Genomic DNA, 17,274 nt, shown 5'->3' with positions numbered 1-17,274 from the left:
TGTGTCTATGTGTGTGTATGTTTGTGGTGTGTGTGTATGTTTGTGTATGTGTGGTGTGTGTATGTGTGTGTGCATATGTGTGGTATGTGTGGTGTGTGTGTGTGTGTGTTTGTGTATGTGTGGTGTGTGTGCATGTGTGTGTGTTTGTGTGTGTGGTGTGTTTATGAGTGTGTGTTTGTGTTGTACATAAAAGTATGTAAAAAGAGAAACTTTTTTTTTTTTTTTTGGCAGGTGTCCTTGTAGACCTGGGTCTGGAGGAAAATGGGATGGCTCATCAGAGAGCAGAGAAATATGTTGTTCGCCTGGACAATGACATTCAAAGCAAGTTTGAAGTTTTTATGAGAAGGGTGAAACAGAATCCGTACACACTGTTTGTACTAGTTCATGACAACTCCCATGTGGAGCTAACGAGGTGATTGCTTCTGTGTGAGCAGACCCAGTGTCTCGTCCAAAGCAGTAATTGGTACCTAAAGAAACCCTTTAAAGGCATGCTGTGAAAGCCCAGGGACCCTCACATTTGGTGTCTTCCCATTGGTAACTTCCTCCTAATCATTCCTCGACCCCTCAAGTCTTTGGTCCAATTTACATTGATTTTCCTTTTTTTGTCATGATTGATTTGTTTTATGCATGTCCATTCATGTAGCACTCATGCACTCTTAGAAGTCAGAGGACAACTTGTGGGAATCAGTTCTCTCTTCCACCATGTTAGTTCCTGAAAGTCAACACACACACACACACACACACACACACACACACACACACACACACACACACACACAAGAAAATGAAAAGAAAACTAGAATAAAATGTGTGTTTAGGAGTTTGCATGATAACCTGGCATACCCAAACTGAACAGGACTAAGAAAACTCTAGAGGCATGACTCTCTGGGTTGTGGGGTTGGGGAGGCCTCCCAGCCCTCCTCCCAGTCCTCCTCTCAACCCTCCCAGGCGAGAAGCTGAGGAGGGAAGGAGGCTATAGTGGGTGAAGGTCATTTCAGGGCTAGAAGCTTTCACAGTAAAACAATCCACCTCAACACAGTTGAGCTACTGTGGGCTGTGTGACTGAGTTTGCACTCAGAATAGCTTAGGAACATACTGAAAAGCCAGGAATGGGGGAGTCCCCAAAAATCTGTCTGTAAGGGGTAAGGAAGAATAAATTTTTATCTTTTAAATCATATTTGTTTTATGAGGCAATATCTCATTATATAGCTCATGGTGGCCTTGAATTACCAATCCTCCTGCCTCAGCTTTTCCTGTGTTTTCTGACTATGGGTGTGTATCACCACACTCAACTCTCAGATCCCATTCTGATTGTATCATATCTACTCCTCCATGCTGCCGCCTGCTCCTGCATCCAGTCAGCTGGGTAAGAAGGCACTAACACGACTCTTGCTATCTCTGCAGTGTGGTGTCAGGCTCTCTGTCACATGGTGAGCCAACTCACGGATTAGCTGATCGAGTCATTAACTGCAGAGAAGTTCTCGAAGCTTTCAACCTCCTGGTGCTCCAGGTGAGCTCCTTCCCCTACACACTGCAGACCCAGCAGTCTCGGATCAGCCCCAGCAATGAGGTCCACTGGGTACAACCAGACACAACGGTGAGTCTTCCATGCATGGCCATTCGCAGTTCCCCATGAGGTGGAACCTGGGACTAAACATGGCCATGACTTGGCAAAAATACAGCACAAATATGTCAAGACGTCTAATTAACACAATGCTGCATTTTTCATGTGATCACAATTTTTTGGGAATGGGATCTTGCTATTTTGCCCTGTATGGCCCTGATTTCCTAGCCTTCCTATTCTTCTGAGTGCTGGTACTATACCTTCATGTGCTAATTGCAGTTCTACAACACTAGACAGCTGCTGAATTGTGTCCTACAGAAATTCATTGCGTGCGGGCTAGTCTTTAGGTCTGTATGCATGTTGTAGATACAAAATTAATCATACTATATAGATGTAGTATCCAGATGTGGTGATGTGGCCCTGTCACCCCAGTTCTTGAGATTCTGAAGCAGAAGGTCTGCAAGTTCAAAGCCAGCCTGGGTAGTATACAGAGTGATGCCCTATTTCCAAACAAACAAAGAAGTAATATTACACCAGAGCATCATTAAAATCCTGAATTACCTGTGTGAATTTAAACGTTTAATTTCAAAGTACAGGGGTGGTAGCCCATCAATAAAGCCCCTGCCTAGCAAGTATGAGGTACACAATTCAATCTTCATACTGAAGAAGACAAACTAAGACTGATTTTACACTGAGACCTGAACACTTTGGTTTTTTGTTTTGTTTTGTTTGTTTGTTTGTTTGTTTGTTTTGTTTTTTTAAGACAGGGTTTCTCTGTGTAGCTTTGGAGCCTATCCTGGCACTCGCTCTGGAGACCAGGCTGGCCTCGAAGTCACAGACATCTGCCTGCCTCTGCCTCCCAAGCCCAGCTCACTTCGTTGTTTTCTTGAGTAGATTAATAAATGGTCAGCCTGATATATGTCTCCAATAATTACCCTCCCCCTCCAACAACTGGATTTTCCATTTCAGTGGGTTCTTAGTCTTCGGGTTGACACTAGAGTGACCATGCTGGTACCTTCAGTAGGACTGACTGTTGGGAGTAAATCCTCTCAACACTGCACATATCAGATGGTCCTTTATGATTTGGGCTCTAGTCCCTAATAGCTGAAAATATTTTCTCCAGCCTATAAGCTGTATGACAAATATAGTATGAAAGAAATAAGTTTCATTAAAAAATAATAAACCTTAGCCAGTGTGTTGTGGATCCCTTGTGTAAAGGTATTGAATGCTTTGGGTCAGAAACTCCAGATATGTCTTTTACATGAAAATCTACTTGTGAGCCCTGTGCATCTCACTGCTATGAAGCAGAGATGTTGGTTGGGACCTCAAGCCTTCAGCAATTCCCTCAGTGTGACACCACTCATACCCTGTTCATGTAGCAGAGACTATTCCAGGTTGTGGCTTTACTGGGATCCTTTCAGTGCCAACTACACCCATTCATTGACTTGTGAAATTAGGATTGGGTAGCATTTTCTCCCTTTGAAGCACAGACTGAGCCTGTGGACTCCTTGCCAGTTTGGATTGCCAGTAGAACAGATTAAGGGAGAATTATTTTTTGAAACTAGTGAGACTGTGTGATCCTAGTGGCCCTGCAGTCTCACTGGTGCGTAGAGGGATGGAAGTCAGTGCATTAAAGGCTCCTCCTGCACTTGTGTGTTTACTACAGCACTGCTCACAGAAAGCAACATGGAATCAACACAACTGTCTGTCAGTTAATCAGCAGATCGTGCATGTATACAAATGGATGGGACTAGAGAGCATTAGAGGAGCTGGGATCATCAGGCACAGAAAGCAAAAATGCGTCTAGAAGCTAGAAAGAGGGTCTCCGAGAAACAGAGTAGAATGGTGCTCACCGGGGTCTGAAAGATGGGTGCTGGGAAGCTAGAGAGAGGGTGACTAAGAGATACAGGTGCAGAAGACACACAAGAGGAAGAGCCACCCTGTGGGTGAGAGACCCACCACTGGAAATAATCAAGTGAATGTTTCAAACCCCTACTCCCATTGTATCATTTACATTACATACACCTACTGAAATGTCACCTGAATGCCACAAATGTGCACAATTACTGTATGTCAGTTAAAGACAAAAATTTTTGATACCTTTTTTTTTTTTTGCTCTAAAAAGTTAGTTCTATTATATGTGTCCCTTCATTATGTTGTTTGGCCGCAGTGAACTCATATCTCATTTGGCCAATCTTGTGTAGAAGGAATCACCCCATGATAGGGAAGAAGGCTTGTTTCTCCAAATACAAAATGGGCTTAACGTGATTTTCTGTGACTCATCCCTGTGGTTATGGTGAACGTTTTAGGTGTAATAGTGGTGTTGGGGTCATATTTTTAAAAAGAATAGTTGGTGATATCTACTAACGAACTTGCAGATTAAACATGTGATTCTGGGGTTTGTTCAAAATAACTGGGGAGGGGGAGTTGTTATACTCTTTTACAAATAAAAGTTTAAAAACCCAGACTATGGAGATGGCTTCACAGGCCTGACAACCTGAGTGTGCCCCCTGGGCCACACAAGTGTTTTCCAAACAAGGGAGCCAACTGCATGTAGTCATGTATCACTTTCACAAGTACACCTTAGCATGTACACATTAACAACACACCATGCACACAACCACAGGACAATAATAAAGTGTTTAAATGTAAGTTTTAAAAGATTATCCTTGTATTCAGACATGATAATTATAGATATAACATGATAATAAAAGACATGTCACACATGCCTTTGTCCAGCTACTTGGAGAACTGAGGCAGAAGGATTACTTGAGCCCAGATTCCACCTCTAAAAAATAATACATTTTGGGGGTTTTTGTTTGTTTGTTTTTTGTTTTTTGAGACAGGGTTTCTCTGTGTATCTCTGGCTGTCCTAGAACTGGCCAGGCTTAGAACTCAGAGATCTGCCTGCCTCTGCTTCCCGAGTGCTGGGATTAAAGGTGTGTGCCACCAAGTGCCTGGAAAAAGAATAATTTTTAAATAAATCATCCCTAAGGAACTGAGGTCAACAGAGAAAAAGAAAAATGTTGTATTTATCTGCATGTGTCACACTGAGTCCCCCTAGCAACATGTAGGAGAAAGAGCCTCACAATTCACTTCCTTTGACTATTCAGACACCCATGTCTATTGGGGGAAGAAAGGAATGTAATAAAGTGCCTCAATTCAAAAACCATTGTCAGCACTTGTAGGTCTGTGCCCAACTTTCATAGAACACCCAAAGGACTAGCAGTTGCAAGAGAAAGGAAAGCACCTATAAGGATTAAACTCAGGTTACTTAGTGGAAGTGCCTTTGCCTGCTGAGCCACCTCAATCCTGGTTGTCATTCCCCAAACCAACCAGCACCAGGGCTGAGAAGGAAAGTGGAGAACTTAGTACACACAGTAGGGCTCTTCTGCATAACTGTGTGCTGCAGTCCAGATGAAAATGGAAGAGGAAATGGGTGGGGGTTTTTCTTCCATAGTGACCAGTATAACACACAAGTCTGCTGAAAAAGAATAGAGTACATCTTTGCAACTCTCAAAGAAGACCTGCGCCAGCAAGCAGGGTTTTCTTGTTTGAAGGAGGGAACTAAAAATGAAAAACTTCCTAATAATAGTGTCTTATATTGTTAAAGATCTTTAAAGTTTCTGTTTATATGTATGTGTGTGTTAGTATGTACACATGCATGTGGGTGCACACGAGGCCAGAAGAGGGCATCAGAGACCATGGAGCTTCCGTTACAGGCAGTTGTGAGCCACCATATGGGTGTAGAAACCGAACTCTAGTCCTGTGCAAGAGCAACGAGCACTCCTAGCCATTGAGCCATCTCACGAGCTACCCCTATATTTATTTTATAGACTCTAAAAATCACAAACTTGTATAAGATGGTTATTGAATGGCTCTGGGGCTGGGGATATAGTTCAGTTGGGACAATGCTTGCTTAGCACACATGAAGCCCTGAGTTTGAAGCCCATCACTACATAGAGCCAGGCATGGTGACACATACCTGTGGTGCCAGCACTTGTGAGATGGAGGCAGGAGGATCAGAAATTCAAGATCATCTTCAGCTACATATCAAGTTCAAGGCCAGCCATGGCTACATGAAGTATTGTCTCAAAAAGAAAAGAAAAGTTGAGTATTGTAGCCACTTCCAACAAATTATGCATAAATTTCTGGCATGCATTTCCAGAGTTACTAACTTTATACCTAGTCCATTCTTATTTCTACTACCCTCATCTTCTGCCTCTAATTTATTTTCATGTTAGTATAATTCTAGTATCAGCCTTGTTTTTCTTCATAAACAAACAGATAAAGCCAAATCTATAAAGTCACAAACTTGCTTAACATTCTGGCCCCTCTTAGATGGCTACAGCAGCATACGGAACATCTCAGTATCCTCTGAGGGCATCCTATGTCATATCCCCAAATAGTTACTTGTTTGTACAGTGATGACTGAGTCAGGCAGTAGGGGGAAGGACTGGTGCTGTGTGTTCTGTCTAATGAGGTAGGATGTTCGTATTGTGTTGTATTTTTGTACTCCACTTGAAAATTAATTTTTATTTGTAAAAGGAGTTAAGTGTTTGCAATGTACAAGTTTTTTAGTTTCTTTCCAAACTCGATGGATACATTCATTAGAAAAGACAGCTGCTTCCAACAGGAAAAGAAGACATCTGGCCTGTGAATCTAAACCAAAGAAAAAGAAAGCATACCTGGTGTAGTTCCCATTGGCCTAAAGGCAACATGTCAACATGCCACTAAGTTCCATGGAAATCCAAAATCGGTGTCAAGTTTCACAACAAGGTTTTCTTTTATCTCCACCAATAACCAATATCTCTACACACACACACACACACACACACACACACGCACCCTGTCTTCATTGGGGTTCTACTTTGTTTTCAATCAGGAGGATGTGGGCTTCGAGAAGCTGTACTTTGGCTTGAATGAGTACAGCAAGTCCCTGCAGTGGGGGATCACCAGCCCACTCCTGAGATGCGATGAGACGTTCGAGAAGATGGTGAGCACGCTCCTGGAGAGGTAAGAAAAGACAGCTGCCCCTTGCTATATGCCAAGCGAAGTCAAAAGCCTGTTTGGCCATGTCTCAGTGAGTTTGATGGTACTTGTACAAAAGACATGGAAAGGCCAAATATAAAGGTCTTTCTCGGGGTGACTTTCTACTACCACAGGTTTATATGACCTTCCAAGAAGAACAAATGCAAAGTGGCGTAAGTGGGAGACCGAGTACCCCCTTTCACAATTGTCTCCTTGCCGACTTCATTGCAGAGGGACATCTGTATGTTAAAGGCCACTCCTGAGCCCTGGCCAGTCTCTTGACATTAAGCCCCCAGCTTTGTCCCTGTTTTTTGGCCACTGCAGACAAGTATCGCTGGGCAGCTCCTTCAGAGCAAAGGCTTTCTTTGAACACTGTGGCTGTACACTGAAGTGTTCGAGCATCTTCTATCCTGGGAATCCACCCTCAGGTCCTGACCTTCAAGGCTGAGGTCTTAATTCTTCTGTTTTAGGGATTACTCTTCCTGCCTAGCCAGCCTTCCTTTTATTCCTCTGTTCCAAGTCAAACTCTGAAAGACTGGACTTTTGGTTTTCTCGAAACCTGATTCATAGATTCAAAGAGAGGAACCTCCCTTCCTGCCCTGCCCTGCCCTGCCCTGCCCTGCCCCTCCCAATCTCTGGTGATACAACGCTCGCCACTAGGGGGTGCTCTTTCTCCAGCTAGCTCCTATTTTCCCGGGCACCAACTCATTTTTGGGGAAAGATGTATTTCTGCTACCCATACAGATGACCTCAAATTAGCAATAATTCGTGTGTTGATATATTTTTTGCTAGCTGTTTTGTTGTTGTAACAGCATCCCATTATATAGCCCAGGCTGGCCTGGAATTTGCTATGTAGTCCAGATTGGACTTCAATTTTCTATCTTCCTGCCTCTGACTCACATGTGCTGGGTTACAGGCGTGCTCTACCACTCCAGCTACAGTTATCCTTTTTCTAATGCCTGATACACCAAGAATAATGACAGCAGTGTCTGTTTCCTTAATGATGTCTGAGAACCGAGTTGGCAATGCTGTCAGGTAGAATCATGAGTTAAGATCTGGGGATTGGGACTCGTTCACAATTAACCCGCACCCACCAGCGTGTCTCGGTATTTCATGAGCCCAATTGCCATGGGGGAGGGAGCTGTTCAGCTGCAGGGCTTGCTTCCATAAGTCTGGCGTGGGCGGTCTGGCAATTCTAACTTCCGGTGCTAGTCCACTTTGAGAAGGCAGAGCCTCTGGGTCAGCCCCCGAATTCTAATTTACTCCATTTGTCCCAAGAGGTTACACCTGCTTTGGAGGTGCAACCACTTCTAGTAATGCGAGATCCAAGGCTATTCGGCTCTGTAGACCCTTCCTGCAGCGTTCATTCTGCATTTTACTGCGCACACCTTGCTGTTCCAGCCCGCTGAGCGCTAGCTTCCTGTGTTCTGTCGTAGGTACCCCAGGCTGCATAGCATGGTCGTACGTTGCTATCTTCTCATCCAGCAGTACTCAGAGGCCCTGATGGCTCTCACCACCATGGCGTCACTCCGAGAACACAGCACACCAGAAACGCTCAGCATCATGGATGACCTTCTCAGCTGCCCAGGAAAAAACAAAAGTGGGAAAGGACACATGCTCATCGTCAGAGTGCCCTCCGTGCAGCTGGCGATGCTGGCCAAGGAGCGGCTGCAGGAGGTGCGAGACAAGCTCGGCCTGCAGTATCGCTTTGAGATCATCCTGGGGAGCCCGGCCTCTGAACTCCATGTTGCAACTCACTTTGTGGCACGATTAAAGGTTAGCGAAGGACAGACATGCCGTTTGTTTCTGTTTTCTAGGGCTCTTGGATAAGTGGACCACCCAGATAACTGAGTTGCGTACGCTTTCACACATGTGTGAGTGTGACCTCCCTGACCAGGCTAAGGTTAAAACTAAAGAACGCACTTGCTTTTCTTAATTGAAATCAGTTCTAATGATCCCATCAAATCCCTCTTCCTACGTACATACAGTTGGTCTCCATGCTCTTCAAGTGCAAAAAAATGAGATGACCCAGTTTGCCCGCATGTTTCTCGACCTTGCTCGAGATGCATCTGGCCCACTGCCTTCTGTTTTCTCAGGGAAAGGGGAACGGTTCCCTCTAGCATTGCCTCACCGATTCTCTTCTGTGCATCTAGCCTATATGTCAGCTGGTGGCTGGTCTCTAGTGTTGCATCTGAGAAGTCATCTAGAGCAACTTCCAGCCCCCTGGCATATGGATTTCCTGCTTGCTTCTTTGTATTCTCTGTCCCTCAGCGCCGCTGTCCTGCAGAGGAAGGTAGTACATGATCCAGCCCCTTGCTACTCCTGTGTAGCCAAGTACTGACTGCCTGTCAGTATGCCTGGTCCAGGCTTCCCTGAGAACTTTTATAATTTTACTTGTCTTGGCCATTAGAAAGCGTTTAGTCAAATGCTCACGTTTGCATTGATGTGGGGCTGAGCTAGCGACTGTATGTCTGAGTTAGACTAACATAATGTCCCCACTGCCCATTAAATCCCGAGCTAAAGTGGGTTATGAATGACCTCGTTTGGCACACACTGGCTGAAATGAAAGCACGTGGTCTTGAAGGGTTTGAACCACATGATTTCCTCAAGCTCCAACTTGGAGATTTCTACTTGCTATTCATAAGTAACTTTGCAAATGTTAGATTTCCTGTTGCATTATCTAACCTAAACAGAATAACCCAAAATCCTTGATAAGCAACTAGAACAAATAAGAGTACCCCAAACATCTGGGCATTGGTGGTGCACGCCTTTAATCCCCAGCACTAGGGAGGCAGAGGCAAGTAGATCTCTGTGAGTTCCAGGTCAGCCTGGTCTACAGAGTGAGTGCCAGGACCGGCTCCAAAGCTACACAGAGAAACCCTGTTTCAGAAAAAAAAAAAAAAAATTATCCCAAACAGAAACTCATACTCAATAGCCATTATAACATCTCTATTTCAGCTGTAGATGTAGGTTCACAACTTCTGGAAAGTGGATTTTCAAAGGTCAGATCTTTGCACTAGAGAAGTTTCTCCCAGTGTGTTGGGGGAGTGGAATCACCCATGCCTAGCATGAGGATGAGGCTGGCTCTTGGTGTTGTTTCTATGCAACTGCCATTTCTCACAGGAGGGTTGGGAGAGAGAATGAAGCCTGAGTGGTGTTCTATTTGTCACTGAAGTGGTCAGCTGGCCTTCATACCTGGACTTTCTTTTGTTCTTAATTATTTATTTTTTACATTCCAATACTAGTTCCCCTCCTTCCTTTCCTCCCGCTCCTCCCACTCCCCCCCCCCCACATCTGCTCCCGGAGAAGGTAAGGCCTCACCTAGGAAGTCTACTAAACCTGTCCCATCAACTCATTGAGGCAGGACCAAGGCACCTCCCCATCCCACATCCCTGTATCTAGGCCGGGCAAGGTATCTCTCCGTATAGAATGAGCTCATACCTGGACTTTTCTTTTGAGTAGATATGTCATTAAGGTTTGTGTGAGGGAGAAAAATAAGGTTATAGTCAGAGGCCACCCACTTTATAGAAAATTCCTCTGGTGAATCACAGTGCTCCTCAAGCCATCCTCGTGGTGCTGCTACTGAGACATATGGCTTGAGGCAGTCTGAAAACACTAAAGAACAAGAAGCAACAGACATGCAGCAGCACTCTGGGGTTATCACACACCTGTGGTCGAGCTAGGACTACAGGGTGTCCTTGGGTCAGCCCCAATTCTCCTTATCTAGCTCCTGACAGTCTTGGGCCGTTTGTTTGGGTCAGTATATATCAGTGGGTTATAAAAAAATCTGCCCCTCCGGGCCACTGTTTGAAAAACACCGACCGACAGTGTTCCTCGACCATCTCTGAACGCTAGCTGTGTGTGCATCCCAGGTGAGGGACACTGTTCTGAGAGTGTGCCATATGTATGTGAACGGCTTCCTAAGTGCTGTAGTCCCCACAGCAGGCAGCATCTCCTTCTGATTTATCTGAGTAGCTGCTAGCTAGACACATAAGCGAGTCCCAGATGCTTGGAACCTCTGTTCTAAGCTCTGTTCTAAGTCTCTCCTTTCTTGTACCATCAGTGTGAGGGTGAAAATGTGAACTCCTCTGAAATGCTCATATCTAAGCAAGACTCTCTCACCAGCTGGATGCCCCTAAGTTCTTTACCATTCTCAGAAGACAGGCGTGCCTATTGGATAAAATGAAACACTACTCCCGCTATATGACCTTGTGCATGATGGTTAATTGATAAGAGATGGCAAGCATTAAAATTTTAGCCTTGGACAGATTAAAATCTGAACCTTAAATAAATCAATCCATTTGCCCAACAAGTGTGTGAAGCCTGTTATGATAAAGCTTGAGGAACCATGGCGGATGCCATGGCAGGTGAGGGTGACCGAGGGAGAGGGACAAACATGCCAGGCAGACAGAGCTTAGTGGGAAGTTTTATTAGAAAGAAAGGAGGGGGGAGAAGCGGTAAAGAGACACAGAGGCAGAGAGGAGACGGAAGAGAAGAGGGACACAGGAAAAGTCCTGTCTGTCCCAGGGGAACAGAAGGAAATGGAGAGGGAAAAAATCGGGAAAGAGATCGTAAGTGGGTGGGGTCTTTCTTTTAAAGGGGCCCTTTGCACCTCTGTGCAGACTACACACACAGTCATGGAATCCTGGGCTGACCACGGTACTGCCTGAGTGCATTCTGCCAGGTGACAGGGGCAGGCCAGCATAATGCCGGAATCCTTACAAAGTCTCTAGATAAATACCTTGGTAGTGAGCCCAGTATTGAACTGAAACTAAGTTCTTGTCCAGTCTTTTGTGTTGGCTTAAGTGTCTCCAGGAAAAAAAAAAAAAATCACTCTGAGGCCCCAGTAGATCCATGGAGGGAGTCACTATCATTCACCACAAGTAGTAGTTTGATGGGAAAGCCTGCACAGTGATTTGACTGGTTGTTATTGGTCAAGAGTAAAGGTATTTTCCAAAGTGTGGTTAGCACTCTTTGGAAAAGGTCCTCAAGTGGTGAAATATCTGTTATCCTATCCTCATCCTGGTTCTTTACCCTTGGTGGAATCACGCATGACCTAATGGTGGATTCCTGGATCTAAAATTCTGAAGGGGAATTCCCACTGTCAGGAAAAGCATGAACGCAGAGTGACGGTCACTTAGTAGAATGACTGCTGTTCCAGGATTGTTTGCTGTGAGTGAGGTGACTCACTGTTCCTCTTGATGTGCTGTGGGATGGGGGCTTGACGTCCTTCTGAAGATGTGTGTTTGGAGGCAAGGTCTCAAGTAGCCAGGCTGGCCTTAAACTCACCTTGTAGCTGAGGAAGACCTTGAAACGGATTCTGCCTTCACCTCCTTGAGCACTGCCATTACAGGCATATGAGTGCCATCATGCCAGGGACCCACAATGCTCAAGGTCAAGGTCACCCCAGGGCATGCTGGCCCATATATTTTTAAGATTTTTAAAACTGTGTGTGTGTTATACAGAGAGCAGAAGAGGGATCAGATCCTCTGGGGCTGGAGTTACAGGTGGTTGTGAGCTGCCTGACATGGATGCTGGGAACTGAACTCCACTCTTGCGGGGGCAGGAAGTGCTCTTCAATTGCTGAGCCATCGTTCCAACCCAACTGTATTTTTTAAAAACTAGACGTAGAATGTTGAGTTTTCAATTTAATTTTTTTTAAAGTTCCACAAAAAAATATTTGACAGAAATCTGGAGAGATGGCTCAGAGGTTAAGAGCACTGGCTGTTCTTCCAGAGGTCCTGAGTTCAATTCCCAGCAACCACATGGTAGGTCACAAAATATTTGGCCATGTTTTCCCCTCCCCCACCTCCTCCCAGAACTGCCCCACCTTCTTCCCCAGCCACTTTTATGTTTTTCTCTCTCTTTCAAAACAAAGCCCACAAAAGTGAAAACTGGAACAGACCAATAAGACAAAAAGTCCACAAAAGAGAAGGGGTCTGTCTTTTGTCAGCCAGCTACGTCATGGAACCTGCCTGGAGGTTCTCCCCATTGGCTGATCTACCCAGGAACACTCCATGGGAGGAAACTGATTTCCCACTCGCCAGCAAGAACCAAGTGCACATAGCTCCTTGGCTGAGAGCTGGAACGTTGTGTGCTCACTCGATGCTGAATTTTGTCTGGCTTGAACCCGGGTGTGTGTGTGTGTGTGTGTGTGTGTGTGTGTGTGTGTGTGTGTGTGTGTGTGTGTGGCTTTAGTCTTGAGTTCATGTGTGCATCTGTCCTGTTTCCTCTGCTTCTTACACTGTTTCTGCCTCCTCTCGCTTTGGCCATTGTCCAATTGTGGGTCTCTGTTGATTCCCATCTACCGCAGGAAGCTTCTCTGCTGTATGCTGAGTGAGGCACTGGCATATGGGTCAGTACTATGCTCCTTTAACAGAATAATAGTAGTAGGGTTTCCCCTCAGCCCATGACCTAGCTAGAGGCTCAGCTTCTTGGCCGTTTTAGCAATTTGGGCTGTGAATTCCATCTCATGGAGTGGGCCTTAAATAAAAATTTAAAAGCGGTTGTTTACTCAGCTGTTAAGAAGAATTAAGTGATGGAGGCTGGAGAGATGGCTCAGCATTTAGGAGCGCTTGCTGCTCTTCCAGAGGACAGGGGTTCAATTCTCAGCAACCACATTGCATCTCACACCTGTCTAACTCCAGTCCCAGGGATCCAGTGAGCTCTGTGTACACATGTAGTACACAGACTGTCATGCAGGAAAAACACCCATATAGGTAAAGTTTTAAAAGGAAAAGTGAATTATGAAATTTGCAGATAAATAGATGAAGCTAGGGGGGAAAAATCAGCCCAAGTGAGGTAGGCCAGACCCAGGATTCTCTTGTACGTGGATGTCAGCTTGTGAGTTTTCAGTAGGTGTGCTACCATCTGAGTGACCACAGAGGTTAGGTCCCTTTAAGGAACAGGAGGAACAAGAGGCTCTCCCAAGGAAAGGGAACTAGAACCTATCTCTATGGAGAGGTAAAGGGGAAGTAGAATGGGAGGAAAAACAGGGAGGGGTGGGAGAGAAACACAAAGGAGGAGTATGGGGAGAACAACTAACACTAAGGCCATTTGAAAAGTCACATGGGCGCACACCTATAACCCCAGGACTCGGGTGGCAGAGGCAGAGGCAGGTGGATCTCTGAGTCTGAGGCCAGCCTGGTCTACAGAGTGAGTTCCAGGGCAGCCAAGGCTACACAGAGAAACCCTGTCTCAAAAAAAAAAAAAAAAAAAAAAAAAGAATAAAAGAAAAGCCACATGGAAACCTACTCCTGTAGAGGCTTCCTGATATCCTGATATGCCTTGATTTTCAAAAGTGTAAAAAAGTCCCCCAAGCTATGAACAATTATGAGTGTGTGTATGTGTGTGTGTGTGTATATATGTGTGTGTGTGTGTGTGTGTGTGTGTGTGTGTGTGTGTGTGTGTATGTGCACATGGAGAGAAAGGAAACAAAAAATTGGACAATAAGTGAAAATGTAAGAATAGTTTGGGTCCTTTGGGGCTCTAGTTATTTTTTAATACCCTTCCTTTATTCCCTCTTCCTCCTTTCACCAGGGTCTGACTGTGTAGCCCAGGCTGACTTTGAACTCAGTGCTCCTGCTTCACTGTCCTGAGTGCTGGGGTTACAGGTGTGTACTACAATGCCAGCTCTCATTAAGTATTTTCCAGATCCCAATAAAACATTAACTGAACCATTATATTATCTCTTGGCTAATAGATTTCAGTGTATTTGGAGCTTAGCAAAGGAAATGTTTGAAAAAATGTGTTAATAACCACAATTCTTTATAAGAAACAAATATTATTAACAATATTTAAAATTAAATATGAATTATTAAAATTATAATAACTTGTTAACATATTTTATTTATTTATTTGAGATGGGTTCTCATTATGTAGCCCTGACTGACCTGGAATTCACTGTGTAGACCAGACTGGTCCTCTTTCACCTTGTTTTTTGTTTTGTTTTGTTTTGGATACATGTCTCATTAAGATGCCCACAGGGTGGCCTTGAACTTGGGAGCATCTCTCCCAAGCCTCTTGAGTAGCTGAGATTACAGACCTGCACCTCCAGGAAAGTTATTTTTAAAGCCAATAAAGGGGGGAAAGAGAAAAATTAGACACCATAATTGGGGCTATCTTCACTATTTCCTTGATTAAAATGTTTTGGATGAGCTTTGAGATTCTTTCTCAAGTCCCTGACAACTAAAACTGTCCTTTCTCAACAGGCGTTGGTGGCACACGCCTTTAATCCTAGCACTCGGGAGGCAGAGGCAGGCGGAATCTGTGAGTTCGAGACCAGCCTGGTCTACAAGAGCTAGTTCCAGGACAGCCTCCAAAGCCACGGAGAAACCCTGTCTCAAAAAAACTAAATAAATAAATAAATAAATAAATAAATAAATAAATAAATAAATAGATCCTAACACCATCCTTTCTCGTCACCCGAGCCCCAGAGTTTGTCCATTAAAACTGTAGTTCAGTGCCAGAGTCAGCAAGTGTGGCCTGGAACTGTGCATTTCACATCACCAGAAGGGTGCGGGATTGTGTTCCTCTGACTTGTGGAGATAATGAGTGAAGCTCACCAACACCTTTCTGTGCTCTTGAGAAGGAACTGAAGCCCACATGCTTTGAAGGGCCGGTCATGCCAACATTTAGGAGATAGAGGCAGTAAGATAAAGGGTTCAAAATCATCCTCGGCTACATAGGGGGTTTGAGGCTAGCCTGGGCTACATGAGACCCTGTCTCAAAGATCAAAAATAAAAAAACAACCATTCCAATATACATGGTCTGCACAATAGTGGAGGTGATTAGAAAGCTTGGTGTATCGGAAGCCTGTATCCAGAAACCTTTTAAAAAGATATAAATTTGAATGAGGACCATTAATGATTTCTTCTGTTTCCCTTCTACAGATGTGGAGAGGAATTGATCAGGAAGAGTGGATCCCTAGAACATACCAAGACTTGGAAGGTCTGCCCTGCATAGTGATATTAACTGGCAAGGACCCTCTTGGAGAAACTTTCCCCAGGTAAGATGTGTATCACTGCAGGGTTCTGCGCACCACAGCGCCCCAGGTGAACTACCAAATTATTGATGAACCAGTTTCAGTTGTCTGGCAGTAATTGCTTCATGCAGGGACGAAAGAAATAGAGCCTCATTCATTCTGCCTTTCAGATTTCCAGTTCTGGAGTAGGACTGAGCTACAGGTGAACTGTGGCTTTGCCCAGAGCAAGACAGGCTGAGAGGCTGAGAGGAAAGGCAGGAAGTGATAGGTGACACACAGACAGATAGACAGAGGACAGACAGACAGACAGACAGATAGGTATTCAGATAGATTATAGATGGATGATAGATAGATAGATAGATAGATAGATAGATAGATAGATAGATAGATAGATAGATTATAGACAGACACAGAGAGATGATAGGTAGGTGGGTCATTTAGATAAAGCTCTTTGTTAATCTGATAGTCTAAACTCCAACAAGGATCTAGGGACGGTAGATTTGAAGGCAATAGCAATGAAAGCACCAGCAGAACGTTTACCGTGTGCCAAATGCTCCCATGTGCCATGCCTCTTTCCTTGATGAGCCAGCTCTGTCTACTGAGCCTTTGACTCTGGCTTTCAGAGGTACTGGAGCTGGAATCCAGGCCCTCACACATGCTGGACAAGTTTTCTGTCATTGATCTATATCTCTCGCCCACGTCCTCTCTATTTTATACTCTGGGGACACAGAAGTAGAGCAGGAAGAAAGATGGCTAGCTGGGAGGTGAGGGAGAGATGTAAAGCAGACTTAGACAGCGCTAAAGCCTGTGGTCTTCCCTGTCCCATGGACCACAGGACCTTCAGGCATGCTTAAGTATTCTGTGTTGGAGGGACATGCCCCTAATATAGTTCCTCTGTATAGGTCTTTAAAGTATTGTGACCTACGATTAATCGATTCAAGCTACTTAACTCGCACGGCATTGGAGCAGGAGGTGGGCCTGGCATGCTGCTATGTCTCAAAAGAGGTCATCCGGGGGCCTACTGCTGCCCTCGACCTCAGTGGAAAGGAGGCGGAGAGGGCCCCCACCAGTGAGAATGACTCTGAGGAGCTGCTCATCGATTTGGAGCGACCGCAGAGCAACAGCAGCGCTGTCACAGGAACCTCAGGTCAGAACTCACCTTCAAAAGGTGGAGCTTGTCACTGATGCCCAAGGTCTTCAAGCAACGGCAGGGACCAGCTGCTGGGAAGGATGCTTGCGAAGCCAGAGAGCCGAATAGCTACAGCTTTCTCTGGGTGGAACCATGAGCTCACTAAAGGCAAAAAATTGTAACTGGTTTGCCTTATAGCTGGCACCATGCTCCTGATGCTTCTCCATCTCCTTCCAATTACCCCAGAGCTCATATTTGCATAGAGAGCTTGTTTTCAGTCTGGATGGAAGCTGTGAGCTTGTTCCTGGTACAAATGTTGGATGCGTGGCAAGATGGATGAAGGGGCGGATGGCTGGAGGAAGGATATATGAGCACATGAGCGGATGACTAGTTATCCTAAGTTCTTCCTGGCACACTCTCCAGGGGCTACTAGGAGACTGCAAAGCCTCGTAAACTGTAATAGAGCAAATGCAGCCCCGCTTCCATACTTTTTTGACTATGAAAATAAAAAAGCTTAGTGTAGAAGATGTGTCAAAGTACAAGGAAGAGAGTGTGTTGAAACACCCC

The 17,274-nt window shown here is 44.9% G+C and overlaps 1 protein-coding gene across 1 annotated transcript in view; it reads left to right on the top strand.

Moving 5' to 3' along the window:
- The window catches only part of Greb1l (GREB1 like retinoic acid receptor coactivator), a 101,700-nt gene that overhangs the window by 67,372 nt on the left and 17,054 nt on the right, over window positions 1-17,274 (top strand). The window contains exons 14-19 of the mRNA XM_035440293.1: window positions 232-412; window positions 1,405-1,597; window positions 6,450-6,580; window positions 8,032-8,371; window positions 15,487-15,602; window positions 16,481-16,725. Coding sequence (XP_035296184.1) covers window positions 232-412; window positions 1,405-1,597; window positions 6,450-6,580; window positions 8,032-8,371; window positions 15,487-15,602; window positions 16,481-16,725 — 1,206 coding nt within the window. The remainder of the gene's footprint in view (window positions 1-231; window positions 413-1,404; window positions 1,598-6,449; window positions 6,581-8,031; window positions 8,372-15,486; window positions 15,603-16,480; window positions 16,726-17,274) is intronic.

The sequence above is a fragment of the Cricetulus griseus genome, chromosome 2, assembly GCF_003668045.3.
Source record: "Cricetulus griseus strain 17A/GY chromosome 2, alternate assembly CriGri-PICRH-1.0, whole genome shotgun sequence".
In the NCBI taxonomy this organism is placed as follows: Eukaryota; Metazoa; Chordata; class Mammalia; order Rodentia; family Cricetidae; genus Cricetulus; species Cricetulus griseus.
Note: the sequence above shows the minus strand (reverse complement) of the source record. Positions and strands in the feature narration are given on the sequence as shown.